At 41.7% G+C, this 19387-nt stretch overlaps 3 protein-coding genes across 7 annotated transcripts; 2 read left to right on the plus strand and 1 right to left on the minus strand.

Annotated features, from left to right (window-relative positions):
- Window positions 1-175: 175 nt before the first annotated feature.
- Window positions 176-3616, plus strand: LOC120564468 (receptor-interacting serine/threonine-protein kinase 3-like). Of its 4 annotated transcripts, XM_039809487.1 has the most exons (12): window positions 177-307; window positions 540-733; window positions 861-1209; window positions 1296-1444; window positions 1540-1589; window positions 1855-2016; window positions 2168-2250; window positions 2385-2442; window positions 2533-2603; window positions 2925-2970; window positions 3083-3325; window positions 3417-3616. In XM_039809487.1, the coding sequence occupies exons 2-12, from the start codon at window positions 579-581 to the stop codon at window positions 3422-3424; spliced, it is 1374 nt and encodes a 457-aa protein (XP_039665421.1). In that variant the 5' UTR covers window positions 177-307; window positions 540-578; the 3' UTR covers window positions 3425-3616. The 4 variants fall into 4 exon arrangements, with proteins under 4 accessions (XP_039665422.1, XP_039665421.1, XP_039665420.1 ...); XM_039809488.1 differs by lacking the exon at window positions 3417-3616 and having other exon boundaries at window positions 176-307; window positions 891-1209; window positions 3083-3389; XM_039809486.1 differs by lacking the exon at window positions 3417-3616 and having other exon boundaries at window positions 3083-3388.
- A 606-nt stretch (window positions 3617-4222) lies between these two features.
- On the plus strand, window positions 4223-11211 carry impdh1a (IMP (inosine 5'-monophosphate) dehydrogenase 1a). Its single transcript, XM_039809485.1, has 16 exons — window positions 4223-5125; window positions 5634-5732; window positions 6415-6463; window positions 7222-7323; window positions 7503-7577; window positions 7735-7941; window positions 8074-8161; window positions 8256-8455; window positions 8930-9020; window positions 9139-9234; window positions 9366-9509; window positions 9737-9878; window positions 9977-10120; window positions 10199-10282; window positions 10492-10508; window positions 10646-11211. Exons 1-16 carry the CDS (start codon window positions 4890-4892, stop codon window positions 10747-10749), a joined length of 1878 nt encoding a protein of 625 aa, XP_039665419.1. The 5' UTR covers window positions 4223-4889; the 3' UTR covers window positions 10750-11211.
- Window positions 11212-12431: 1220 nt separating this feature from the next.
- On the minus strand, window positions 12432-19181 carry LOC120564658 (proline-rich transmembrane protein 4). Of its 2 annotated transcripts, XM_039809826.1 has the most exons (4): window positions 18716-19181; window positions 17835-18423; window positions 17496-17714; window positions 12432-15966 (listed from the first exon to the last, which is right to left on the minus strand). In XM_039809826.1, exons 2-4 carry the CDS (start codon window positions 18301-18303, stop codon window positions 13853-13855), a joined length of 2802 nt encoding a protein of 933 aa, XP_039665760.1. In that variant the 5' UTR covers window positions 18304-18423; window positions 18716-19181; the 3' UTR covers window positions 12432-13852. The 2 variants fall into 2 exon arrangements, with proteins under 2 accessions (XP_039665760.1, XP_039665759.1); XM_039809825.1 differs by having other exon boundaries at window positions 17496-18423; window positions 18716-19180.
- Between the last annotated feature and the right edge of the window lie 206 nt (window positions 19182-19387).

Consider the following 19387-nt stretch of genomic DNA (forward strand, 5'->3'; position numbering starts at 1 on the left):
CAGTGCCCTTCATAACTTCCTCTTACAGTGCTTGCTTCATGTATCCTTAAGGAAGTTAAAATATGTATCACATCATTTTTATAGTCACTAAAAATAGAAACAAAATGGAAAAATACTCTGTGGTGTGGTATGGGCGACACTGGCCTCCCTCATAAGCCCCAGTAAACTCCTCCCCCCAGCTGAGCTTCAGGCTGCTCAGAGAACAGAAACAGGAAACTTGTACCTACTGTACTTGTTTTGCCACAACTTTCGTATGAACTAATTCTTGAATCTTAATGTACCCACACGCGGCGTGAGGGGATATATGGTGAGTAGAAGCCAGCTTTTTCTTTTTTTAACAAAACATAAGGGACATGTTAGTGGAAAATGTGTCTTCACAATCAAAAGTTGCTTTTAATCTAATGTGGTGCTAAAAGCAAGGGCACAGTATATGCAGTACTTACAACATAGTGTATAAAAACAAATATCGAAGCAGCCATTGTGCGACTTTTTTATGTTTGGCAGCTTTGTTTTCAAATTATTTTCATATTTTTGAATAGATTTGCGGTTGCAGTTGTTCTACCTGAGTTCAACAGGAGATGGCACTGCCAAGCCAGAAGACTGAGCTAGTTTGTGGCACGAGCTTGGAGAAATGGGAGTTAGTTGGCTCTGGGGGATTCGGCCATGTCTACAAGACCAGGCATAAGGACTGGGGATTTGATGTGGCCATAAAGATACTTAACGAGGGTGTTTGGTAAATTTTTTAATATGTGTATGTTTTTTGTAACTTGAAGGACTTAGTTCAAATGATTAATTCATGCATATATAAAATTATTATTTAAAAAGTGAATGTCTCTTTTGCTTTTTTTTTTTTTTTTTAGTCCTTTTAACAGTTACCTACCTCATTCCAGCTCCTTCACTAAACTGTGTGATGAAGCTAATCATATGGATAAGGCTTCCTGTGAGTTTGTGTTGAGGCGCTATGGAACTTATCAGGGATATCCGCCTGGTAATACAACATCTGTGCAACATGGAATAGTGATGGAGTTCATGGGAAGAGGATCTGTTCAGTCCCTGCAGGAAGAAGTCTCTGGCCCTCTACCGTGGCCCCTGGCCTTCCGCTTAGCCCATCAAGTGGCTCTAGGCATGACCTTCCTCCATTCAAAGAACCTTATGCACGGCGACCTAAAGCCAAGTAATGTACTGCTGACTATGGACCTTAATGCCAAGGTAGAGTGCCATCAACCTAAACTCTTATGTAGATATAAAGCCAATGTAATTATATTTAATATTATGTTTTCCTTCTTTCTCTGTAGCTAGCAGACTTTGGTCTGTCCAGAGTTTCCACCAGTGCTTTAAACAGCAACAGAGAAACAACAGGGGAGATTGGAGGCTCATACAAGTACATGCCTCCCGAGGCTTTTAAAGCATCATATGAACCTGTCCGTGCCTTTGACAGATACAGGTTGGACATAACATAGAATAATACTACCCATATTAAAAACCTTGACAGAATCACAGTAACCTTTTACTGAAAAACTCTTTCTCTCTCTTGATCAGCTATGGTATCCTGCTCTGGTCCATTCTTAGGGGTAAAGAGCCCTATCCAAGTAGGTGTAGTTTATTTTATTGTCCTAATATATGCCACTAAATAGTATTTCTTTTTTTGGCACTTCAATTTTCTAATATTTTATCCAATGAAATCACATTATGCCGTCTATTTTCTCCTCTGTGCTGTTTCCCTTCATAATTGATCAGTTTACAACTAAACTAAGCACTGTATGTACAGTACTGTTTATGTCCAGCTCCAGCTCCCACGCTCAGTGTTTGCATCTTTTGATGCATATCTTCATCATTATATCACATGTTCTGTAGCGGCTAGTTATGCTCTTGTGGAACTGAGGATCCCTGAAGGGGACAGACCTTGCTGTGAGGAAATTGACAAGATGAAGCTGATGGTTGATGGGTTGGAAGAACTGGTTGACCTCATGAAGAGGTGCTGGGATGGAAGTCCTTTCAAGAGGCCTACCTTTCAAGGTGAACATTTGTTATTGTTGTCACCATATTACAACATTTTCTACTCTAAACTATATACTTCAAGCAAATGAGCTTAGAATCCTTGTAGACTAGCTTGACACATACACTATGTATTAATATATAATAAATTGAAACTTTGTTTCTGTTTTAGGCTGCCTTGAAGTAACTGAGAACGTCTTAACAAAGCACGAGAAGGGAATTCATAAGGCGGTCCTTGACGTCTCGACAAGACTGGTACAACTCATGAATTTAATTTCAGAAAATGAAATATAGTGCAGATTAACCATGATTTATAATTTAGGAGGAAGACTTTGAAGTGGTTTATTTCTTTCTCTAATATATAATATATTCTCCCTGTTGTACTTTAGGAGTCACCAAACAGTAATCAACCAAGCTGGGCATTCAACGTTCCTCTTCAGACACCAGGTAGATTGTTAGTGGGTCAAGTGAGTGTGTCCTCATAAGTTATTCCTTACTTTTTCAAAATCAAACGTGATGTTTCTTTCTCTTTTTCAGAACAGTCAGAGTCAAATGATACTGTTGATAATAAAATGATACTTACAAAAACGAAAAGGTCTTCAACACAGGTATGCCAAATACCCTTTGACCTTTGACTCACTGGAAGTTGAGAAACATACAACCAAGATATATGTCATAGGAATATTGTTTATTTGTTTATTTTGTTATATTTTTTGTCTCATTAATTGAAATTAATATTATTTTGATGGAAATGGACATAACATTCTCAGTTTATTATCCTGCTATACCACACGTCATTTGGAGAAAACAAATAGAAACAATCCCGTTGTTTTAGACTGGGATTCTGAAACGCGTGTATAATGCATTTTTCAATGCACAAAATAAATTACACAATATAGACTGAAAGAGCTTTTTACTTTTGCAAACAGAACTCTGTCAGTGTTTCTACTAAAATAATGAGTGATGAAGATAAAGGTGAGTATTTCTGTCATTTTAATGTGATGAAAAAGTCTTGTTTCAATCACATTAAGACACATTAATAATTTAATTTCGCTTTTTATGTTCATTCTTTTATATTTCAAAACAGCAAAGTTTGTCGAAAACAACAGGGCCGAGTTGATTCAACGCGTTATCGAGGTAATGGCAATAACAGAGGAGCTTGGAGACATGGTCAACCCTGAAGCCTACTCGTGTGTTGAAGCTAAGGCGACAACGCAGGCTCAAATGAGAGTGCTTTACAGTGGGCCAATTCGTTCAGGAGGGGTAGTGGTCAAAGCAGCCTTCTACAACGCCCTCAAAAAACATCATCCCGAACTAGTGAAGAGGCTAGGTAGGATTTCCTTCTGTAAAAATTATCAAACATGGTAGTTAACTCCATGACATGTCATCCAATGTTTTAATTTCACTTTCTTTTCCCTCAGGTGGCTAATTTTAAGGAACTTGTGGCCTTCCTGCATTTTCTGCAGGTGAAAAACTTTCTTGCCTCTCCCGCTGCGGTTTCATCTTTTATGAAAAAAATCATATATTTGATTCCTTTGTATAAAGTCAAGTGTGTATATCATTTGTTGAGATGTTTTTGATATTTCACTAATAAACATATTGTTTCAGAAAAGAAAGAAAATTATGAGTCCTCACTTTCTCCTTTTCAGCTCAGAAAGTAACATAGTGAGTTCTGAGTTCTTAATTATCAGCGACAAAACATTTTTGCCATTACTAGCATTATGAAGGGGGGGATGCTGCTTGATTCCTCCAGTGGAAAGAGAGAGAGAGAGAGAGAGAGAGAGAGAGAGAGAGAGAGAGAGAGAGAGAGAGAGAGAGAGAGACAGACAGACAGACAGACAGACAGACAGGGTAAGAGGCTTTTCTAGTCCAATCCCTCAGAAACTGTCACAAGCAGTCAGTCAGTCACCTGCAGATGATGGTGTCGAGGGCTTCCCAGGAAACAAAGTTACTCTCCTTTCTCAGTTCTCAGTAATCTACAGGTTTTCTATTTACTAACTGTACTCTCAATGTGATTACTGGTCCAAACAGTGAACTGATCAAGACAAAAAACAACAACAAACCTTAATACTATTGTAATCCTCCAAGGTGAAAGTGTGTTTAAGTGTCATCTTGACCCATCCTTCTCCTCCTCAGTCCTACTGCATCACTCCACCCTATACACCCGTCTCACCCCACCCCATCCTGCATTAATGCTCCCAATCCTCTTTGTGGGAGTGTGACGTCTGCTACTGTCAGAAACAGAGTTAAGCTCAGCAGGCACCGGGAGAACAGAGTGAAGAGAAGCTCCACAGATATCCAAGCAGCAGCGCATTCTGGGTGCTCCAGGGGGACGAATCTCCGCCACCTAAGCAAGCCCTGACTCTCCTCCCCTGCGGCTCTTTGTGTCTCCAGCTAGGGGACGTTCATGGATTAGACAAGATAGTCGACTTCAGCAACAGGTTCGCCAAACTCTGTGCCCCTACCTGAGGGCCTTACTAGCCTCCAACTCCAGGAATGAGAGCTGACACACTGGATTACAAACTCTTCTCAGGGCAAACAACATTATTTTGAGGGACATTCATTGCTGCTGCATCTGCAGTTTTGAGATTTTTACAAATTCTGGCCATTTTGGTTTAACTGCTGTGCTGGCCACAAAACAGATGGCAAATAGCTTCCTCCCGTGTCAGGTGCGTCTGAAAGGTATTTGTGTGAACATGCACTCAAAGCATTAGGAGTTTAGGAGTGCTGTGTGTGGGAGCTGCAGGAGCCACTGTATAATAGGAGTGTGAGGGTGTAACTTTGTGTCTATGAAACAAGTCATAAGTGCGTGAAGTGTGTGTGTGTGTGTGTGTGTGTGTGTGTGTGTGAGGTGGTGGGGCCCTGTGGAGGTTGTAGCCCTGGATTTCTTAGAGATGGAGGGTCATGGTTATGAACGGTTTGGAGACGGGGAGAGGGACACTTACCAAATTGACTACCGGAGAATTGTAGGGGACATGGAACCAGCACGACCTCGCATCTCAAACAGAGATGGGGAACAACCTCACCCCTACGGGGCCTATGCCCACCCAGCGCCACATGGACATGGGCATGAGACTGCAGCCCAGCGATACAGCGCTACACGTATCCAAGCTGGCTATGAACCAGAGAGGTCAGTCTCATACTCGGTCTATCACCACACTTCATATACTGTAAGGTCATGCCCATCTCTGCTTTGCAGAAGTGATTGTGTGAAACCTTATAACTTCTATCTCTGGCAGCCACTGAGATGTTTATGCTTTCTAGCCTAAATGGTTATGCGCTTTTACAAACCCCTTTATCAGCTACCTGGGCAGCCAGCCAAATCCTCTTATCTGCTGCACTGCCGTCATAGGTGCATAGAAAGAGTATCCCAAGAACAGGACGGATTCCTTTTGTTAGCATTTCCTGTCTCCAGTCCAACATTTGTTGTAGGATCTGGCTATGTGTGTAAGGTCAAGAACACACAATTAACACAATTAACTCTATGGTGCTGTGAAGTACATGCTAGAAATAAGTGTCACCTATTAATTGTCATATATTTATACACTTGCCAAATATGTATTAAATATATAACAGACCCTGCATTTCATATTTTCAGTTATATCATGTCTGCATGTGTGTGTGTTTTTATACGTCAGCATGGCAGACTACTTGATCAGTGGAGGCACAGGTTATGTTCCTGAAGATGGATTGACAGCACAACAACTCTTTGCTATCGGCGATGGGCTAACATATAAGTAAGAAATGTTTACACAGATGAATTTTACCGGCCTATTTTATGGTATTTCACTCTTAACACTGACACGGAAGTACATGCCCACCTGGTATGCATGCATGTGCACTCACAGAAGCACACATTAGAGTTATGCAATATCTTCCATTAAATGTTTTGTAATATCAGTGATGATACACTGGCTTGGGTTTTATAGTTTTATATGGAGGATTACAATGAGTAATACTACTTTCAAGGATGACTCTGAGTGGTGGTACAGACATTAAAAGCAGTGTGTGTGTGTGTGTTTGTGTGTGTGTGTGTGTGTGTGTGTGTGTGTGTGTGTGTGTGTGTGTGTGTGTGTGTGTGTGTGTGTGTGTGTGGACTTATCAGTGTGTTAATGGGTGGCACGGTGTAGTTTCCTTAATGGAGGCTATATGCAGGGTTTATAAATGTAGAGCATTTCAGTGGGTTGAAATGATGACAGATTATGTCTGCTCACTGTCAGCTACGTTTAAAAAACTGCTGCTTTGTAGGAATATAATATCCGCTAAATGGTTCACATAAACAACTAAAGCTACATGATCCTTGTTTATGGTGTTTATGGTGGTGAATGTTATTAGAAATATTGATCATTTCATTTATGTCATACTTACCCAGTTCCAATGCGAGATGTTTACATGTGTCTATTTTGTCTCTCCTCGCAGTGACTTCTTGATCCTCCCTGGTTTCATAGATTTTACTTCTGAAGAGGTGGTGAGTATCATAACACAGTCCAGCATATTCACACGCCACAGACTGCATACTGTTCCCTGGTGCACAGTTTATTGTTGTTGTTTTTTTTTGTAGGTGATGCACAAAGAACAATTTCTTTGGAACAACATGAATATTTGCATTTGTCTTTTTTCATGTTAACTCTGGCATGTCATTCCTTCGGGCCAGAAACATGATCTTGTCCTTGACCTCAATAAAACAAATGTTTGCTGATATTTCATATTCTTGACAATAATGCACACGCAGAGGCAGGTTTTGCTGTAATCCTTGTAACGGATCTCTAAATCTTTGTTATGTTCCTTAGAGCACAAGGTTGTTTATTTGGCTTGCACTGTTTTCGTCTTTGCAAGCTCTGCTGGGACATTCAATTAATTTCATGGCTGGGTCACATGTGTTATTGCTGGATAGGTGTTCAAACAGACACACACACACACACACACACACACACACACACACACACACACACACACACACACACACACACACACACACACATTCATCCAACACTCAGCAGGTGAATTGCACAAGTTGGCCTCTAATCTGCCCAATTTGGCTTTTAGGCGCATTACTCAGTAAAATAAAAACAAACCTTAACATTTGGTTAACAAATGTGCAGCTGCAACACTGTACATACGTTCTTTTATGTCATGTCATTTTAGATTTACTTTGATATATGTGTTTATCAGTCTTTTTAGGATCATAAGATGATGATTCTGTTTCCAAATGTACTCCATTCTTAGGATCTAACCTCTGCATTGACAAGGAAGATAACCCTGAAGACACCTCTTATTTCATCTCCCATGGACACAGTCACAGAGTCATCCATGGCCATCGCCATGGCAGTGAGTACAAGCACAGCACCACCTTTCACACACACCATACCGGATCGTTCCCTCAGCTTAGCATCATCCTGTTCCACAGACTCTGCCAAAAGTGTACAAGAAAAGTGGATAGGTTTTCAGTTTCAATTATTTCATCAATGAATTCTTTCCTCTCATTTCCCTGGTTGGCTGGACTGAAGTTGATGGGTGGGATTGGAATAATTCATCATAACTGTACTGCTGAGTTCCAGGCCAACGAGGTGCGCAAAGTCAAGGTACGATGGACAAAGTCGACAAAGACATGAACTTACAATTGACAGAGAATTTAATCAGTGACACTGTACCACAACAGCTGTATTTCACAATAAGATGAAAACAATATACAATGAATGGCCTATACTCATTCAACACTTGCTTTTTTGTTGTTGCCAGAAATTTGAGCAGGGCTTTATTACAGACCCAGTGGTGATGAGTCCCCGACACACAGTTGGGGACGTGTTTGAGGCAAAGACACGCCATGGTTTCTCTGGGATCCCTGTTACAGAGACCGGCAAGATGGGCAGCAAGCTGGTTGGCATTGTCACTTCCAGAGACATTGACTTTCTGTCTGAGAAGGACCATGACAGACCCCTGGAGGAGGTTTGTGAATAGCTGATGTGTTAATGTTTGCATGTGTGTAAAAACATAATATATGCAGCAAACATATGCTGTCAAATAAGTTGGTGGTATATTGACATACATGCACTTCAATTAAACCTCTTTTTGATTCAGGCAATGACCAAAAGGGAAGATTTAGTTGTTGCACCCGCTGGAGTCACACTAAAAGAGGCGAATGATATACTGCAACGTAGCAAAAAAGGTAAATCTGTGAAGCAGGTCACGCTACAGTAGAGCAAAAGTAACCAGCACTTTCTCTTATTTCTGTCACTCATTTTACACTCGGACTCTCCTAGGTAAGCTCCCCATAGTCAATGACAGTGATGAGCTGGTTGCCATCATTGCTAGGACTGACTTGAAGAAGAACAGAGATTATCCTCTGGCTTCCAAAGACTCCCGCAAACAACTGCTGTGTGGTGCTGCTATCGGTACAAGGGAGGACGACAAGTACAGACTGGAGCTCCTCATGCAGGCTGGGGTGGATGTCGTAGTCCTGGTAGGTTTTGACTGTGATCTGATTTTGAAAAGTTAGCAATTTGATTTTGATGTCATAGCACAAAATAGTACTAAAAAAATACAACTTAGCTAAGAAGATTATGATGTCTATATATATATATATATATATATATATATATATATATATATATATATATATATATATATATATATATATATATATATAAATGTTGCATACATATAAATGTTAATATACTGGAGTCCTGCTGGACTTGGTTTGGTGTTTGCACCTTCACGGTTGAATGCACTTATTGGAAGTCACTTTGGATTAAAGCGTCGGATAAATGACATGTAATGTAATGTGATGTAAAAGTCAACACAAATGGTGGCTTTGGAGTTTCTTTTTATTCTATTAAACGTGAACTGTTCTAATTGACGTATTCACTGTTTTAAATCAAAGATCCAGTAGGTGCTTCATCTCTCATTGAAACTATTTCACTTGTTTGGATAACAGGATTCCTCCCAAGGAAACTCAGTGTATCAAATCAACATGATAAACTACATCAAACAGAAATATAATGATCTGCAGGTAGTTGGAGGAAATGGTAAGCTCTAATTCCTGTCACAGAGCATTCTTCTGCATTTGTGCTGCGGAAATATTCTGAAACCTATTACTCATGTCTCTCACATTGAGCTCTTGTCTGTGCCTCTGTGTCCCTCTAGTGGTGACAGCTGCTCAGGCCAAAAACCTCATAGATGCCGGTGTGGATGCCCTGAGGGTGGGCATGGGGTGTGGCTCTATCTGTATCACCCAGGAAGGTATGATCAAGAGTGCAGTACTGTGAGCAGCAGCGGGTTTAAGATATTTTTTAAAGTCAACAAATCTGCAAGTTAGTTTACATGTGATAAAGCAGGTTTATGCTATAAAACATTATGCTCTTGCTCCTCAGTGATGGCATGTGGACGGCCCCAAGGTACATCGGTGTACAAGGTTGCAGAGTATGCCCGACGTTTTGGGGTGCCAGTAATTGCTGATGGAGGCATTCAGACTGTTGGACATGTGGTGAAGGCTCTGGCCCTGGGAGCATCTACAGGTAGATTTCTGTTCTCCTGTTTCCACAGGAAACAGTTTTGTGATTTACATTTGGATCATTCAGTAGACACTTATATGTAATGACATAGTTTTTTGTTGTTGTTTTTTTTAACCAATGGACTACCTTTTCCAAATAAAAGAAGTGTAGTCTTTTTGCCCATGCCTGTTCTTTGCGCACAGCATAACGACATCCCATTTTTTTTGTCCCCTCATATTTCTGCCCCTTAGTGATGATGGGGTCGTTGCTCGCGGCAACCACTGAAGCTCCAGGAGAATATTTCTTTTCAGATGGTGTCCGTCTGAAAAAGTACAGAGGAATGGGCTCCTTGGATGCCATGGAGAAAAATAACAGTCAGAAACGCTACTTTAGGTGAGGGAGTGGAGTTACAGAGGTCCTTTGAAAAATGTATAATCGTTTAATGTCATGGTGACACATTTATCTCTTACTCTGTGTGGATTGTGTTCCAGCGAGGGAGATAAGGTGAAGGTGGCTCAAGGTGTCTCAGGATCAGTAACAGATAAAGGCTCCATCCATAAGTTTGTCCCATACCTCATTGCTGGTATCCAACATGGCTGTCAGGACATAGGAGCCAAGAGTTTGTCCATTTTACGGTAAGTGTGAAATAGTGTGTGCTTTTATTGTATAAGGACTTTTGACTTTTGACGATGAGCTATGTGTCTTTGCACCAGGTCAATGATGTACTCTGGAGAGCTGAAGTTTGAGAAGAGAACCATGTCTGCTCAGATGGAGGGAGGAGTCCACGGCCTCCACTCGTGAGTCTGACCTCTGACCCCTGACCCCCGGCTTCTGATCTTTCCCCCTCCTCTGCAAACCCTTTTTTACTACATGTGCACTAACAATGTGTGTCTAAGCTTTACTGATATTCAGAAACCTTTTACTATCAAATGGAATTTACCTGTGCTTAGCGGCATCAAAAAGTTTCTTCTCTCTTCCTCTTTTCTTACCCATGCTATCACTTTAGATATTCTTTTGTGCCATGTAAGTACATCCATGTGGTTATCACAACTTCATCTTCTTCTTTCATCTATTCATCTCCATCCAAGATTGCGTTTACAGCAACGCACAAAAACACTTTTCACACACTCTTCTTTTTCTTTCAATTGTTTCACGCTTAGTTACGAGAAACGACTTTACTGAGGCTGGAGGAAGAGGAAACACTCGAACAGGACCAAATGTCCCGAGCCCAGCAGCTACCAGCAGATGCACCGGGCACATGTGATCAAACTACAAACACAAAGCTGTCGTTGCTGTACAACACAGACACACACTCTGAAATCTGACACTGCTTTTTGTGTGTCCTTCCCCTCTTTTTGACAAAACGATACACGTTAACCTGAATTTAAACTTTGAACTTTACATGCAGTCACATCCCCACATAAACCCCTAATCTGTCCACTGTGGCCACGGTGCAGTAATGTAATTAACTATTCATGCTGATCCCTTTCAACAAGCAAACGGATGTCATTAACTACTTTACGATAGGCTTATCATTGCTGGTGTAACAAGAGGCCCATCTCCTTGTTGGCCTCTGAATGTTACCCTGATACTGGACAGTATACAACAAACCTTGCAGAGGTGCAGCCCTATATTTCCATTTAATATATCACACAAGATAATATTGCAGGAAATTAGGCAGTTAATACATTTTATTTGCAGAATAAAAGACATAACAAAAAAAGCAGCAAGTCTTTGGCATGTTTTAAATGTTCAACATTTTATTTCATAAAAAGAGGAAAGTAACACAAGTTAAATAGCTTCATTGTCAGTTTTCTGTTGATACCTTGTGTATAAAGCTCACTTTGACATTAGTTTAGGTTTAAGCAAATTCTATGTAATGTCTCTGATGGGGGAAAATGTGGCTGTTACACAAAGAATGCTCTGCTCTCATCACCCTGCATGTAATCTTACCTGAAGGCAGTGAGCTTTGAATGTGCTGCTGCTGTTGCAGAGGCGACCAAAGCTTAAAGGACAATTCCGGCGTAAAATGAACCTAGGGGTTAATAACATATGTGTACTGAGTCGAACGTTCTCTGGAATATGTTTTCATGCTAATCGAATGCGTCTCTAGTTTTTAACAAGCTACCGCAAAACCGGTGATTAGCTGCTAACGCTAGCTTTCGGGGCAGAGGGTAAATCACAATTTTCTACCACTAACAAGGCTCAAAATAGCACTACACTTCCACAGTAGCATAATGAGGGTCCCTACATGAAAACCGAAGCATTGAGAACTTTGTAAGTGTACAGACAGTTTATTGAAAAGATAGATTATAAAGACAGTAACGTAGAAAACAGTCATGAGCAGTCAAATCACGAACGTTGTGTTTGAGCTATGTTACTGGTTGCATGGCATTCGTGGTTCGACTGCTGATGACTGTTTTCCAAGATGGCGGCCGAATGTAAACACAAACGCTACTGTCTTTATAATCTATCTTTTTAATAAACTGTCTGTACACTTACAAAGTTCTCAATGCTTCGGTTTGCATGTAGAGACCCTCATTATGCTACCGTTTAAGTGTGGTGCTATTTTGAGCCTTGTTAGTGGTATAAAATAGTGATTTACTCTCTGCCCTGAAAGCTAGCATTAGCAGCTAACCACCGGTTTTGCGGTAACTTGTTTAAAGCTAGAGACGCATTCTATGAGCATGAAAACATACTCCAGAGAACATTCAACTCGGTACACGTTATTAACCCCTAGGTTGAATTTACGCTAGAATTGTCCTTTAACATCAGCCTTATACCACACATACATATTTGTAACAAGGAGTACTTTAAAGAAGGGATCACGTGTAATCTCACTCTGGATTTTCCTCTGGATAACAAAATGTTTGTGGGATAATTCCATACATTATCCACATTTTTACATTCATAATACAAATGAGTTGGAGTCACACTGGCTTGACATGTTTTTATCTTCCATAAATTTATTTAGCAAAAACACAATATTAATTACATAGTTATTGTCTGTCCATAATGCATAATATAAGTAGTTATTTGTCTTTTTTCAGGGCCAGAATTTAAAAAAATTAAATGGTGAGTTATTGAAATAGGGCTCTGGAGTCAGTGGAGAAGAGTAGTAACAAACCAATTGCCTGGGTTAGATTTATTTCTTTATAGAATTGTAGACAAAAACATTCTTTCAAGTTGATTTATCAGTTTTAAATGTGATTTGTTATTTGTCTGGGAGGTACTCAACATCTGTGGTATTACATATATATATTTTGTCAAAGGCATTTGATTTGATTCGTTAAATCTCCAGAAATCAATCAAGCAAAAAGTGTTGTTTTTCTCATTACCACTAGAGGGCAATATATTCAAGATTTAACCTCTGTGAGCCTGTGAGAGGTTCTAACATTGGCACACAATGCCACAGTTTGCCACTGGTAGTAAAAAAACAAAAAAAACAAGCTCACATTGCAACTTGGACTGTACGTACTACTAAAATAACAAAGATACCACTTAAATGGCTAAACAAGCAATTCAAAAACATGAAAGACAAACTCATCCTTTGTATATATGAATTTTCATTGAATTTCCAAGTATATTACACCCCACTTAAATATTAATAATAATAATAATCCTCTGAGGTAAGCACTAGATGCCAAGTGTCTGTTCCCATGATGAAGTACATGTTTGCCAACTCTAAATGCCCAACAAGGTGCTGATTGTATTGTGGCTGCTAACCAGTGATGAAATTGTGTCTGTACAATCCCAAAGTGGAAGAGGCTTAACTCATTATATATTAAATCCTTCTGAGCACGTTGACTATTGAACACACATCAACGGTGTACAATGAAACTGTTTGAGCCCATATTGTTTGTCCATTCACTATTAAAGAAGGCTCTCCTTTACCTGTGTATGCCATTCAGTTTCTCTCTGTAAGATAGCTTTAAATAAAAAAAGCTCAACATGTCAGTTATACAAATATTCAAACTCCTGCTTAAGTTAATGTCTTGAAAGCTTTGCACTCTTTTGCAATATATTTGATTCTTGACATTCATAAATGTGTATGAGCAGGAAATGAGCAATAAAATTAGACTACTGCCATTATTTAAAAAAACATTACTGCAAAGAGAATAGCTTAGTGGCGTTGCTGAAAACAGTTTTGAATATATATAATATCAACAGTATAGTATTTATAGAAAATAAATTGGGTCTACACATTTTATCAATAATGTCCATTCCCCTTTTTATCAGTTCAGGTAATCATTTTCATCTGTATAACTTTAATGATGTACAATTTAATTCCTTCATCTAATCAGAGTATGCTATTTCTGTACAAAGACATGTGCATATTTTAATCACAACTGGACTTTTATAACTTTCTATAATTCAATGGTGTCACTGCAAACACTCAGAGTGTCAATTTGTCTGCACACGTTGACAAACTCTGCCTGTACAGCCATATCCCATTCCAGCTGTTTGCTTTCACTCAGGTGTTTAGTCCCTGCCAGCCGGCCAGATCCATGACTGTCCTGGGAGGCTAAGCTCAGGGTTTGGTATCGTCTGTGGTAAGACAGGTGGGGGATTGCTCGTGGGAGGCTGCTCTGAGCAAAGTTTTGACCTCTGTTTGCCCAGGAATGTGAGCGCAGTTTTCCTTTCTCCTTAGGATTGCTGCACAGACCATGGGTTGAGCCAGAGATGCTCTCTTTCCAATCCCATTGCTCTGGTGACATTGGTGGCTTGCTGTGAGATGTCAAAGAGCCATGTGGCTGGGAAGGTCTTAAACTGGACAGTCCATTCTCTTGATCTACATCACCACAGGAAGAGGTTCGGTATAGGGCATTTTCCACAGAGCTAGGCCCTTGCTTTGATGAACCTTGGCTAGGAGGGCTCAAAGAGAGGCTGGAAGAAGCATGGAAGAGTCTTGGCAAACCAAATATACTGTCTGAGAACAGGGATTCACTGAAAAGAGCCTGGTCAATGCTGCGGGACAAGTCTATGGGAGATGGGGGCTGCAGGTCCACAGTAGAGTCAATCTCCTGTCTTAGGCTATCCAGTGACGATAGCTGAGACTCAACTGCACTCTTAGGCTTGTGCGGTGGGCTTGGGGGTGTAGGGAGAGGTAGTGAAGTGCTCCGGGTTTGGCTGGACTTGGGGACACAATCTTGCCCATTTCCAGGAGGATCCACCATTGAGAAAAGAGGAAGAGCCTCGGACTGTCCCTTAGTGATGACATCACAGACCACCAGCTTTTCCTGTTTACCCTGAGACCAAGAATCGTGAGAGGAGAGGACAGGAGAACCTACCCCTCCCTGAGAGGGCAGGGTGAGTCCTCGTGAAGGGGAGCTGCAGGAGAGGCGGGACCAAGATCCTGGCCGGGGATGAGTTATGGTCTTGATAGAGGAGTTGTTGTGACAGAATAGAGGGTGTGAACCAATGAGAGACAAACCTAGACACACCCCAACCTCACAGAGCCTGCAGCCTACTTGAAAGCCCCACCAGGGCCAGGGCTGGAACCCATAGCCATCAACCCCACCTAAACCAAGGGCATGCAGGATCCCATACAACTGGAGGCCTCCGCACCCTAACAAACACAACGAAGCCCCCACTCCAGCTCCTGCTGCCCTACCCCAGTCCTCAGCTTTGGCAAAGGGGCAACTTGCAGGTTGCATTGCGTCAGGAGATCCTCCACTCTCTCCATTGTCATTCAGCCTGTAGATGTGTTTTGTGTTGAATTGCATTAAGCAGTAGAAGATGAGGTAAGAGCATGAGAGAAAGACAGTGAGACATACAAACACACCCTGAGGGAATAGCAGGATCACGGAGGGGAGGCTGTGGAAGAGCTGGAGCATGCCAACACACCCTAGAGAAACCCCTGAATACAACAGGGACATACACAGCAACAGGCAAGGTCTGGGCAAGGCTGAGAACGAGGTGGAATTAGCAAGTGGGAGTGAAAGATGCATGCGTGAGCGTAAGGAAAGAAGGAGGAAGGCCAGGGAGAAGGCTGAGATCAAACAGGGGAAGGGCAGCTCAGAGAGCAGCAGAGAGCCCAGAGGGGGAAGACGATCTTGGTGATTGTAAGCATCATAGAGCAAACAGAAAGCTTGGATTCCTGCAAATGCTAGGAGGAACAAGTGCAGCAGGGTGAAGTAGGGGCTTCCTGGGGGACAGCGCAGGGGCAGACCTAACAGGCAGACCACAGAGATTAGGCCAAATACAGTAAAGACAGAGCCCAGGCCATAGACGTGTGCTTCCCACGCAAATCCCCATGTGGCGAGGGCAGAGTTCCAGTCCGAATACAGAGGGACGAAAAAGGCAGGGCTGAGATCCAGAGAGGGGCCCGGGGACTCGTTGGGAGTAACATCATCTGGGTCGGTGGGAGTCCAAGACTGGTTTGATGTTTTGCAGGGTATGGCAGATGTGTCTGTGTTACAATCGAGCAAGAGTGTGCCACTGGTCTTTGAGAGATGCAGGTCATCATCCGTGGAGCCATCTACAAAGCACGAAAAATAAAATGGAACCAACTTATTTGTTGTGTCAACAGAGAACCAAAAGGCAGACATTTTAAATGCTAACATAACTGAAAGATTTTAGTTGGCAAATGGAGAGAGCATGTTAACACACTAAAAATAAGATGGTTAACATGCCAAACATGGCCTGTCGAACATCAGAATGTTAGCCTTGTCATCACAAGCATGTTAGCATGCTAATGATGCAATTTTAATAATGGTGACATTCATTTACAGATAAATAAACATCATAATAATCTAACCAATGAACACAGGCCAAAGAGATCTTTATTGATAAAAAAGAGAGCAGGGGAGAATCTGCCATGTGTGAAGTTAATCCATAATAAAACAGAGTAGGCTTGTAACAGGGAATCTCTAACTGGGTCACAGAGAGAGAGAGTGGGAGCATGAGGAAGAGAAATGTGTGTGTGTGTGTGTGTGTGTGTGTGTGTGTGTGTGTGTGTGTGTGTTTGTGTGTGTAAGAGAAAGAGATGTGTGTTGATTAGCCAGTATTGACCTCATTGCTGCTCTCATTCTGTGTGGCTATTAGTGAGCACAGTCAAGAGCTGTTATGCTATCATGATTGTTGTATATCCTACAAGCATATGCAGAAATATTTAACATTCATATCTAATTGTGATTGTGTAACCAATAAATAATGTAAGCATCTTAATCTCTTGGTAAAATAGCGTTCAGCGTAAACTGTAGCTATTGAGCCACCAGAATCAGGAAAGCTACTGGTTGTAACTGGAATGTGTCCTATTTCTGGTCCTCCATTAGTAGTGAAGTGATTATGTCAATGCATAAGCAGCAAACAAGCAGTGAGATATCTATCTAACAAGTGGCAGATGTTCACTTCGCTTGAGGAAGGGAAATTCCTCACACAGTTCTGTCAAAGCCCTCCTCCCCCTGTGCTTGTGGACACAACACATAATTTACTGTGACAAGTGAGTGCCATTGTGTGTATGTGTGTGTGTGTGTGTATGTGTGTGTGTGTGTGTGTTTGTGTGTGTGTGTGTGTGTGTACAGTAAATACTGAATGAGTAGGTGTGCACCACATTATCCAGTAACCTTTGCTGTGGGAAAGGACACTGACTGCAATGGGAATTAAATGTTTCTACATCAACAAGCTAGTGGAGGACAAGATAGGGAGAATCTGTGATAAAAGGATTGAGACAGAAGGACAAGGGAGAAAGGGTTGGGGAAGAGTTGGGTAGAGATTTTTGAGGAGAGTAAAAGCTTGGGGAAGGTCATCGATGCAAACCATTCTGTGAATGTAAAACAATTGTGGGTGGCAGCAGAATACATATCGGAAACACTGCAGTCACACAGACTTGGAGTCTTGCAGATTTTATTTGAGGGCAATGCTAGTAATCCTGCCATTCACTTTTAGGCCATGAGTGACTAGTGCTAAGTGTTAACTGTGATTGGTGTCAAGTTTAGTAAATTATGGATTTTATTTTTTATTTTTTGGATTCTCTCCATTCAATTTCATTCAAGGCAGGACTCTTACCTTTATCTGCCGCTATGCTGACAGCTCCTCTGTGTAAAATACGACCCATAATATCAAACAATCCATCTCCGGACTCTTTCATTGGGACAGTCCCCTCTTGTGTCTCTCCCTGCGTGATAACAGAGGGGGACGTGGTCCATCCCCAACTGGCTACTGGTGGAGTGGTGCGCTCAGGGCTGGGCCCAGGTCCAGCAGACAGAGGTGAAGTGGAGTCCTGGCCTGATGGAAATGAGCCAGACAGAAGAAAAGGTAACTGGCTATTGGTCGTCTCATTCTGAGAGGCTGAGAATGGTGGCTTGTTCTCTGCAGTATGTGTAGAATGCAATATAGATCCAGTACTTGTCTCAGATGGTTGATACTTTAATGTTTGTTCCTGGGTACGTTGAGTTGGTACTCCTCCTGAAGACCTTATTGGTTGTGCACTCTCCTTGGAGATGGCATCTTCTGTATCTACGGGTGTGGATATGATAAGTCCCTTCTCATTAGGATTCAAAAGCGATGTCTCTGTGCTCTCCTGTAAATCAATGTATTCACCAATCACACCTTGTCTATCTAATTCCTCAGACGATGATAAGGACCAACTCACAGGTAGACCCATGAGGTCAACATTCTCAGTCCCAAACAAGGGATTCCCCAGTGCTAAACCAGATCCATGAGGTCTCTGTGGGGGCTGTGTGAGATGCTGCACTGCTGTGTCAGTGACTGGCTGTTGTGTTTCCTTGACATTTTCTCCAGTGAAGGCTATGACGTGAAGTGATAGAGGCAAGGAGAGGGGGAGAAGAAGATAAAGATTCCACAGAGAGAGCATGGTGAGGGTCTACAAACTCCACGGCAAAGTCACATGCTGTAGGTTTTGAGGGGTGTTGTCCAATCACATGCTTGACAGATCTTTGACCTCAGGTCTCTGGGAATCTCATGCTTAACACACCTGGGGGGAAAAGAAAGGTTAATCGCCTTCAAGACACAATCAGTGTAACCAGTGTATTGCTAGGATATCTGCAATAAATAGCTTGAATTTCTGCACGTGGGGTGAGTACTAAAATGCAAATACTGTATATAAAAAGCACTCCAAAACCATAGACCCTTTCTCCTATAAAGTCCTGTGACATACACAAAGTACACACATTTGAGTGTAAAGATCCATTCATAATAACAGCACATGAAGAGACATTAAGTACACAATGGCTTTCTAGTAGCTGGTGTCAGTTCAGCGTTCTTACCTCAGCATTTGCCCACTCTGCTGCAGCCTCTTTAAACATACATGCTTCTCCGTGTCGCTGCATGCCTGCAGTCTCTCTCTCTGCGCAGCACTCTGTGTCCTTTCATACTCTGTGCTGTGCCCCTCTTCTCTCCATCAGACAGTCGACACATGGGACAGACCCCACCTCCTCGAGACAACCCCCACTGTCCCACTCTCTGCCGCTGCACTGATCTGACAGTTTGACTGTTTGCACAATCCCGTTCTCCTAAATCGGAGGCATCATCCACACCACACACAGTATCATCTCTTACTGCTGGTTCTGTTCCCCCACATACACTCACAGACATCCGTCTGGTGTGGATAATGTACTGTATGTGATCTTGAATATGAGTGTAGAAGAGAAGAAAAGAAAAGAAAGAAAACTGAAAAAATTAGGGAAAAGGAAAGGGTATAAATATGTCATCAGGGCTAAAGCACGCTCATCAACCATTGGGCAGGAGGTACCCTGCACTGAACTAACCCGTGCTTCAGATCAATATGTGCCATTGAGTGTAATTTATAACTGATGCTGTGCCCTTCCTCTTAAAGTAGCCATCATATAAACAACTCAGTTTATGTCACGAACAGTAGACGAAGCAGGAAATTCTCTTTGAATAGCACAATGCATAATGCATGATTGCGGTTACTTGTG

Source organism: Perca fluviatilis, chromosome 8 (genome assembly GCF_010015445.1).
Source record: "Perca fluviatilis chromosome 8, GENO_Pfluv_1.0, whole genome shotgun sequence".
NCBI lineage: Eukaryota > Metazoa > Chordata > Actinopteri > Perciformes > Percidae > Perca > Perca fluviatilis.